Raw genomic sequence first — 10582 nt, 5'->3', positions numbered from 1 at the left:
GACGTGCCTGGAACACCTCCCTAGGGAGGTGCCCAGGGGGCATCCTTACTAGATGACCGAACCACCTCAACTGGCTCCTTTCAACGCAAAGGAGCAGCGGCTCTACTCCGAGTTCCTCACGGATGACTGAACTTCTCACCCTATCTCTAAAGGAGGCTCCAGCTACCCTCCTGAGAAAACCCATTTCGGCCGCTTGTACCCGCGACCTCGTTCTTTCGGTCATGACCCAGCTTTCATGACCATAGGTGAGACCACAGGTGAGGAAGATTGACCGGTAGATCGAGAGCTTTGCCTTCCGGCTAAATAAGGGGCGTTCAGGGACCGTCGGAAAGTTGACTCTTTTTAAGTATTTTTTTATGTACGGGGCTAGTTAAACAATATCCGGGGCCCCGAATAAAACAGCCCAGTGACGCCACTGTGTGTTACTTCTTATTACTGGTTCTTTTTTCCACCTGAGACGTGACAATGGAGCTACAGTATAACAAAACGCTAATGGAAGGCCATTGTCACACAATATTAGATTATGTGATTTATCAAGATGAGCTCTCCAAAAGATCCCTGAGTTAAGAGTTAAAAGATGCCCCAAGCCCAAAGACTTTGGTAGACATATACAGGCACAACCTCACCATCAGATGCAAGACACCATTCATGGCGGGGAAGGCAAGAGTGGCTCCTCTCGAGAGGATTACACTCCCCAGGATGGAGCTAAATTGGGCAAGTGGGAGGTAATGAGAGAAAGAGAGAGAGAGAGGGCATTCGCAGGGAGATGGAGTGGGGGGAGGTTGGCCGAGGGGGCTGAGTGTATGTTGCATCGGCGCTCCAAGAGAATTGGCGCCATTACGCACTGAGATGTATGCGCGACATACTGTATGAGTCAGATCTTTCAAGGGAACCCAAAGCCTCAGTGGAAACGGTCCGTAGCCCATAGTTGTCTCTCTGTCTCTCTATCGCTGAGATGTCAGGTGCCGAACGTCCAAACGGCACCAGTGCGTCTCCACTCCTGGATTATGAATGGAGATATGAATACTATGACGATGAGGAGCCGGTATCCTTTGAAGGACTCACGGCGCACCGCTGTGAGTAGCCGTTTGTTTATGTAGCCTACCTCACTTTAATGTAGCCTAACTCACTGTAGAATGATCGCAGGCGTACTGCAACATCATCTCTGGAACTTCAGCAGCAAGTATTATAATAATAATAATAATAATAATAATAATAATAATTATTATTATTATTATTATTATTATTATTATTATTATAAATAAGAATTATTATCCTACTAATTGTACTTATTATTTATGATAATTATTAGTATTACTATTATTATTATAACTGTAATAATAATTATAATAATAATAATAATTATTATTATTATTAGCCGGACATGGATTTCATCATTTTTGAGCAAAATAAGCACAGACACAAGCAAATTATTTGTTGAACATGCCCCATCATGCAGTGCTGTTCCAGAATATTCCCTTAAATTACAAATGAGAGGTACTTGTACTGTGCTCGAGTATTTCCATTTCAGGCTACTTCCATTTCAAAGACCAATATTTGTATTCTTACTCACCTGCATTTTGTTAAAAGCTTTAGTTCACTTATGTATTTCCTTTTTTTAAATCGTAGATGTAGGCCTCCATCCATTTTCTTTTTGCCTCCATCACACTTTAAGGAATTCTCATCCCTGTTTACCTAATAATCTGTGTGTGGACCCTGACAACAAGAATTAACTCATAGTATTATATGTCAGAGCTTCACTCACCACCACATTGACTGAATTGACCATCCTTGCTATGTCTGAGGGATGTATAACTCATTCCCTTTTAAAGTAAATGTGAAAAAATAAAGTTGGTTAAGACATTTCATGTGTTCATTATATGTGGATCACTATTTTAAACACAATTCATATATGCCAAAAATGTAAGTGACACGTTTTTTCCAACATGTCCTCGTACCTGAATGACAGACTAGGTTGTTTGCCAATGACTCCAAAATCATCATACAGTACATGTCGGTTCTAGTTAACAATGTAAAACGGTTGCAGTTTTAAACATGTGACCGTTCTGTTTAATGTTGTGAAACGGTCACAGTTTGAAACATGGTTAACGCTGCAAAACGGAAATACTTGATTAGGTTTAGGCAACAAAACAACTTTGTTAATAGTGTTCATTCTGACAGTCTTAGTCTTTAGACGAAAAGGCTTATTAGCGATTGGGCGTGTACAGCTGGTGTGATTTTTAATTTGGTTTTATTCATGTGTCAAATATCCTGTCAGATTATATTGAACATTTCAGTTAATCTAGTCAATTAATATGTTAACTGACTTCATCCTTTGCACCTTTGTTCACCAATCTTTTTTTGGTGAGGACTGTCCATTTATTCTCTTCATTACCCTATCCACTATGACTCATGTAAGCAGTGCTTCACCTAACTTTTGTGGCCTTTCATCTGCCCATCCATTCATCCACACAACACTTTGGTCCATAAACCTCATATTGCTATGGAACCAATTGTGTAAATTCATGGTCCTCTGGGTTTCTGTTTATGATTGTGATGGCCCTTCTCTCTAGCGCCACCCTCAGGCCAATGTGTGGCGAATCCGAACAGCTTCAACACTGACCTTTATATAAGGAAGGACAAGGCCTACTGTGCAGATTTCCAGGAAATTTACTGAGCATGTTTAGGCGAGGAAGAACCCTCTCCATGTTGTAAAGTCCATGAACTGAAGACATCAGATCAAATTGTCTCCTGAAAAGACACTCAATGGCTGAATTGCAGTGAAATTGGCTGTGGGTATTAATGGTCCCCTGTGTATGAATCCTACTTATTTCGGTGACATGCTGGACTCTAGTACAACCCCTCGCCAGGAATTTCAACTTTCACATGCTAATGCATCTTACAAAAAATTTGACTGTCATGACATTTTCTGGGTTTCCCAATAAACCATACCCTGTACCTTTTTCCTTTTCTTTTTATTTTATAGACTCTATAGTGATCTGCTTCTGGGTTGGCCTTGCTGTCTTTGTCATCTTTATGTTTTTCCTACTCACACTTCTGTCCAAGACCGGAGCTCCACATCCTGAGTGAGTCACTGCAACTACCATCACTTAATTAAACCTGGGTGACCTCTGCACCTCCTCTTGGCTCTGTCTTCAGGCTTGAAAGACTCAGGCTATGTTTACACGTGGCCGGCTATTTTCACAAAAAGACATTTCGCCATCTCCGTGTTCATAAATAACATTGTGCACACCTGTCCGTTTTCAAAAATGTTTTTGTTTGCATTAACCCGTGTATATATGCGGTCAAGAGCATGCCAAACCTGTAGGTGTCAGTGTGTAGAGAAGCTCAAGCCCACTTTGGCCAATGATCTGCGATCACCACAGCCAAATGAAAATATAAACATAGGTCGCACCTATGACGTAGGTGCAAATTCTGGCCCATACTTTGATGTCGGCTGCCGAAAACTCAGATTTTGTCTGTTTAAATGCAAACGTGCAACCAAAGATTTTTAAAATCTCCACTCTGACCGGAGTTTTTAGAAAGAATTGTTTTCAGAGGGGAATTCTCCGTTTGCGTGTAAACAAAGCGCACAAACTCAGGGAAATGTCTCTTTTTTTAAAAAAATAACAGTCTACGTGTAAATGGGCCTCAGGTCAATCACAGGTCATTTCAGAGAGAGGAGAGGAAGAGCAGCAGGAGGAGGTCTCACTGTACTTCAAATTTGTTTTTTTGCTTTTTACTTACAGAAACGTTCATTTAATTTTCAATTATGATTTTGGCTCCTGACAATGATTAAAACAAGATGATTGAGATAAAACAATTAATTTGCCTTCTGTTTTTTCTATTTCCCAATTATGCTCATGTTTTGTCTTGATTTAAAAGCTTTCAGTAGGTTGAGAGAATACAGCAGAATACAGAGGAAGATGCTGAAGCATGGTTGTACATGACTTTTTTGGTGTAACATTACTTAACAGAGAAAAACAGCATGTTTCAAAAACATATTTTCTTTAACTGCTTAAATAATACTGCAGCCTTTTCATCTTCCTTATTTTTCTCTGCTACAAGTGTTTTTGCCGCAAAAAAATTATGACCAAAAGTCACCCAAAATTGACAGGTCAGTTCCAAATTTCACCCTCTATTCAGGCCCCCAAAAATTACCCAGGTGACCTCAAGGTGCCGCTGCAGCAATCAAGTTTATGTTTTGGCAAGTATCTCAGAAAAGGCTTTATTTAGAGTCAATTCTGCTCTAAAAATGTAAGATTTTGTGACCTTTTCTAAAAAACAATTTTTAAATCCTATTTTCAACATCTCATCAAAAACTGTAAACTGAGAAATGTTTTCTGGATCCTCTACAAATTGGCTGATCTTAAATTTGTAAGGAAAATGCGATACGTTTTTTTTATCAAAATGGGTCATTGTTGAAGAAAAATGTAATATGCTATTATATCTTAAATTTGTTGGTTATGCGTGAGTGGAGAGATGGCTGTCTCCTCCTACATGTGTGTACAAGGGTAAAAAATTGATTGAACGATTGATTAAAGTGGGCGTGACCTCTGAAAATCAAAAAATCTGAAATCTAGATTTTTCACATTGCAAACTAACAAAAATCAAAATAAATGATCGCACTTCCAACAAAGCTATACATTTTACAGTACATCAACTGAATTGTGACCTACTTATGTTCAATTCAGAAATCCATCACTCTGTATTTTTCAAAATATGGAAAATCAATTAACATCACACATCCACAAATTCTCATTCAACGGTGTGGCGGTGTCACATTCAACAAGTGAACGTACACTGCACCCACTCTCTCTATCTCTGTCTTTTCCTTTTTCATGTCAGCAGCAGTGGACAGCCATGTGAGAAGCGGCCCCACATGATTGCCTACATGGACAGCAACCTCAACAATGGAGCCCCTTCTCCCCACCCTAGTGGTGTGGACTCCTCCTGCTCTCTCTTTCAGTGCTATATGTCCAAAGAGGATCAGGTGAGCTCCACGTCCCTGTGGTCCACAGCTGGTGGTGTGGAGGGAGGAGCATCAGGAGGCCGCCGCTGGAGGCCCAGCGACTGCCCTGAGGTGGGGGACGGGACACTCCTGCAGGAGTTATCAGTGGAAGCTTATAGGACGGAGAAGGAAGCCGTCCTACTGGCCCAACTCAACATTCCTAACTGTGTGAACTCTGAGCAGAGCTCAACTGTAGGGGAGGACGACCTGCTGCTTTAAGGGTCAGAGCTGCCAATCATTCAGATGGGAACAGACCGGTTGGAACGATAATGACAATGATGTCCTATAGGACTGAACAGCTCACGTATAAAATTACAGTATGCTCGGGATCTGGGATACAGATCATAATCGGGTTCAACTAAAAGCTGAATCTTGTCATTCCTCATCCTTAAAAGCCCCTGTGTAGATGCCTTCCATTTAAACTTAGACAGCAGTCCTCTTACCCTTTAGTTAATACCACTTTGAAAATCTGGCACCAAATCAGGCCTCCCCATAGCTCAAATAATTTGTACCAATGTTGACCGTGTACGTTGATGGCCTATCTGCAAGCTTTGCACAATTACGATCTTCATTCAATCTTCAGCACTCTGATGTTTTTAGGTATTTCCAAATTTTTTCAACTTTGCTAAATCCAGCACCTTAGCATTCACGGCTCCACCGGCCTCTGGCAATGAGCATATAATGGTAGTTGCTGACTTGCTAAAAAGCCATATTTCTTTCATAAACAATATTTTAACATCAGTAACTGTCCATGTTTCTCTTGTCATGCATATCTTGAGAACCGCTCATCCGATCTACTTCACACTTGGTGGGTGTATTGCTGGACAACCAGTGATGTGCAATTTGGGCAGTTGTTTTTATGTTTTGGCCTGTACCTTTGAACTATAAGTCTCAGAAACAGACTGGATTATGTGGGTCTAGTCAAATCTATCCACATAAGCCACCTCTATTCCTAGAATGTTTTTCCCTCATTTTTAATTGTGTCTAAATCATTTTTTTCATTACCTATCCTACAAATGTTTGCAATCATCACCACATATTTTTGCAGCTATATAAATAGCTGCAAAAAGTGGCCTTTTCAGATTTTTGATGCCCTCAAAGTTTACACTGTGGGCAGAGCTTATATAACAATCAATGTCATATCTGCTGCACGTTTTGTGCTGATGCAACCACATTTGGCAGATGAATAGATGTTTGAGAATGTAATTGAGATTGTCTCAGTGGACATGACAAATTTGGTGCCAACAGGTGGCGCTGTAGCAGCATCATCTAACTATAAAGGCCTAATCCGGATAATAGTTGCTAATAGTTTTAGCAATGCCAGATTATCCAAGCTTTATCCAAACATCTCATCTCTGATTTGTGATAGATACTCTCAGGCACCAGCAGATTTGACTCACATGTTCTGGTCATGCAGGAGCTAGAAAGAGGTCTTTTTTGATTTTATATCGGAGGTATTGAAACTGACTCATCGCCTCAGGATGCTGTGTTTGGTGTCCCTGAGGACGGTCTAACAATGATTGCTTAACAAAGGAATGTTGTCCTGCTCACTCCCCTCAAACACATTCTGGCTGAGGCTCAGGGTCATTTCTGAGACTGGAAAAGATAAAGTTTGCTGTCCATGGCTCAGCTGGGGGATGCAGGCAATACTTAAGGTTAGGCTGACATGTGGATTTTGTGTTGTGCCTGTTTCTTATGTAGCTGTACATTTATTATTTGATCGAGGGGGGAGGGTTACTGTATTTGGACCTGGAAGATGTTTGAATTTTACCCAGAAGGTGATCACTGCCCAGCAGTAACAGCTTAATGTGATGCTGCAGTTTTTACAAAGTAACATGGGTCTTTAAGTTTCCGAACTTTGTGTGCTGCTCTGAGATGAGGTGTCAGAGGACTGCATAGCCGGAACTGTATTATCAGATCTGGTTTCTTTTGGAACCATCATAGTAAAACTCCAACATGTATCCTAATGAGAGCTCACTCGTATGCAAAGTGAATTAACAGCTACACTCACACTGCAGGCAAAAGTGATCCCAAACGTAACTCAGATCTATTTCTTCATAACAGTATGAACAGCACAAATCAGTGTTTAGGTATGGGCCATTTTCCTAAATCAGATACCGTATAGATATGTGGCATTCTATATGCATGTGTGTATGTGGGCATAAGGTTCATTAATATTTGTAATTTTCTTCGCTGAATTTTACTTATTGTATCGAACATTTCTAGATTCATAAATAAATCTGCCTTGCCATTGTCTTTGAACAACTATCTACATATCACTATGCAATCCTCTTCAGTCTTTGAAGCAGCAATGTTAATTTGAGTGTTGAGTATATCACCTTCAAGGCCTGTGCATGAGTCACTACTATGAAAACCTGCACAGGGTAATGTGTCCAAATGAAATTCTGCTGTTGAGTCGGAACACTCTTGTTGTTCAGGTGTCTTACCGAGCAGATAAAGCTGGACTCACCGAGAATGACTGAACTATTTCACCACTACACCCAAAAATACAACACAAGGGCTATAGCTATCGATACATTTTTCAACCGGGACCTGTTGAAGCAAAAAGTTGATGCTGTTTGATCTCTAAGTCAAGGAATCAGTGACACTATGAGACTCAAAGATTAGCACAGGTGAATGGACTTCATTGGCTTCCTGGGATATTGCAGTCAAAAAAAGCATTTAGAACAGTCACACTCATTTTTTCAAGCCTGCACAAACAACCTTGACTTCTATATTGCCACCGTTTCTTTGCCAGATATCATTCACTTTGTGAGAGAAACACACTTATTTCAAAAAAGCAGTCATCACAAGATCATTTTAGCATGTCTGCCTAACCCTGGTTGTCCATACAGGGACATTTCTGATCTGGCCATCTTCTCTTATAGTTACAATATCACAGTGACCCCGCTGAAGCGATATGAGTAAATAACCTGGACATCTTCTGCAAGCAGTGTGTTGTGGAACATCTGGTTTCGCAACCAATATTTTCCTGGCATAGAAAATGTTATTCAGTTCTTGGCTGTGGGTAAGTATTGCATCCAAGTACAATGCTATTGTTATTCTCTCTAGTGGTACATTGTTCATACAGAGATTATGACCTTTCCCATTGATACTGAGTTATACAGTATGTGACTATTTATATATCAACATATCTATGCATTGACTGTATCCCTACAGACTCTATTTCCCCAGGCATTTCTGTGCATGTTTACAGTACTGCTGCTTTTTCAATTCACATAAATATATAAAAAGAGAGAAAGTGGGATTACAAAACACACTCGGGACACCAGTATTCCACTTTATAAATCCCACCCATTATTGACTGTCTCCGACTCCTGATTCATACACTTTCAAATTAAAATTTAAAAAGGATGTAATTTTTAAAAATGTTTTTGCTCACTCTATTCAAAGTCTTAAAATACATTCCATGAAATATTAAAATTCTGTATTATTTAAAATTTAACATATATATATTTTTTGTCTGTCCGGATGTTGGTGTTAACTCTGTTATAAAACTGCATTAAATCTCCAAAGTGTTCACATAGAACACTTTTCATCAGTGCACAGTGATGTCAATGTGATGAAAATCTATTAATTTCAGTTTTAAGAAATGCTATCTGATATTCGTTGTGTGGTCAGCATATAGAGTAAAAGTACAAAATGTTTGTTTATGTTTCAAACATTTTGTTTGTAACAGAGTTAACGATACATAACAGAGTCACATATAACATTTAAGTATGTGGCAATTATTGATATTATTGGTATTGTTATTATTTTGATTGATTATAGGATATTTTACTGCAGCAAGTACATCTCTGTTATACAATTCCAGGATAAGGAAGTGGGTAATTTTTCTTCTAGGGAGATGAATCTTTCAGCAGCTGAAATGCAGCGGCAGTACAGGGCCCGGCGAAATGCCGACCCTTAAAGGAAGGCAAAAAATTTGAGAAAAGACAGGATTAGATGGAAGAAAAGGAGAATTGCAGCATGGTTGCAGAGTTGGGCGGAAGGGAGAAAAGATCAAAGTGCAGGTATTGGAAGGAGGGACAGCAGTGCTGAGCAAGAAGGCTTAAACTTTTTAGAGATGACACCAACACAAAGTACTCCCAGTAGTTCCTTTGACAATGCGCCTTCATCACTCTGACACCAGAAAGGTCATCTACAGACATGTTAGCTGTCTCTTTTCAACTAGGCAGATATTGAGTGTGCATGTTACAGCACACAAAGGTTTGAATTTGATGTCCAGCCCAGCCTTTTTGTCCCCACTGAAGAGCAACCAGTGCATGCAACACATGACGTTTTGTGGGATGGCAGGTATGTCATTGGGCAGCAGTGTGTCATCAGTTATGATAATGACATTTATCCTGGAACCATTGTCAAGGTCAACGAGACACACAAAGGTCAAATGCATGCACAATGGGGGGAGGCATCACAAACCGCGATAATACCTTATGGTATCTCTTCGATGATCATTCCAAAACCAACCGAAGTGACAGGACGTCATGTGGAGATAGAGCAAGAAATATGGGCCGAAATTTCTGCCAACTAGCTAAAAATAGTGAAACATGGATGCCACGTTTCCTGAATGCTTATTGGTCTTGGATGACGGTCCTAGTGTTAGTGTTGACTTGTGTTGACTCTGGTTTTGGGCTTAGTTCTAGGCTGTCAATATTGTATGAAAACACACGGTTATTCAGGTTCATAAAATATAAAAAAATGTTTCTGTATATAAAATGGTGTTTAAATGTTCAAACTAAGCCTAAAGTTAAGATGAATGTGTAAAAGCTTTTGTCTTTTAACTATGGGTGGTCAACTCTGTTATGTACCGTACGTCATCTCTGTTACAATCATCTTGAGTGTTTTAAAAATGATTAGAAAGTGTGTAACAACCAACATGTTTACCACAACAAATTACAATTTATTTAATACATTTTTAAAGCTACATTTAATGAAAAAAGGACACGATCTTGACATGTCATCAGGTAAATGATTGGCATGGTTTACTTTTTTTAAAAGTCATTCTTATTTGTCTAAAAGTTTTATTTATGGATATAGAGACAAAAATTATCTTAGGAGGGCAAGGGTTTAAATTTTATGTTGATATTTTACTCTTTATTATTGACCCAATATGTCCCTAACAGAGTTGACTGACTTTATGGTTAGTATGTTGTTTTTGAGAATAAATCTTTTTAAATCATATAAGTTCGAGGTCAGAAGACAATAATTATACATTACGATTTTGTTTCCCGTGTTTTTTCAATGCCTGCTCTCTACCCGCAATTCTGGAGTGACCCTTATGTACAGTGCCTATAGAAAGTCATGATACCCTTTTGAAATAGTCCCTTCTTTTATTTTACAGCCTGAAATGATAAAACATAAAACGTACATTTTCACTTTTCCAACACTGCTTTTCTAGTTTTTCATTTTTTAATAATTTTCAGAAATTTTGAAAAAAAATGTCACTCGAATGTTGTAAGGCAAAATGTGTAAATCACCCTGGAAAAATATATATTTTTATGCATTATCATTTCAGGCTGCAAAACTAAAAAAGTGACTATTGCAGAATGG

The 10582-nt window shown here is 39.2% G+C and overlaps 1 protein-coding gene across 1 annotated transcript; it reads left to right on the top strand.

Moving 5' to 3' along the window:
* Positions 1-955: 955 nt before the first annotated feature.
* On the top strand, positions 956-5230 carry LOC310950612 (melanocortin-2 receptor accessory protein 2A-like; the record flags this gene model as incomplete). The annotated part of the gene is made up of 3 exons (XM_083918516.1): positions 956-1076; positions 2987-3086; positions 4849-5230. 3 exons carry the CDS (start codon positions 956-958, stop codon positions 5228-5230), a joined length of 603 nt encoding a protein of 200 aa, XP_083774642.1.
* Between the last annotated feature and the right edge of the window lie 5352 nt (positions 5231-10582).

Source organism: Echiichthys vipera (assembly GCF_963691815.1).
Source record: "Echiichthys vipera genome assembly, chromosome: 8".
Lineage (NCBI taxonomy): Eukaryota > Metazoa > Chordata > Actinopteri > Perciformes > Trachinidae > Echiichthys > Echiichthys vipera.
Note: the sequence above shows the minus strand (reverse complement) of the source record. Positions and strands in the feature narration are given on the sequence as shown.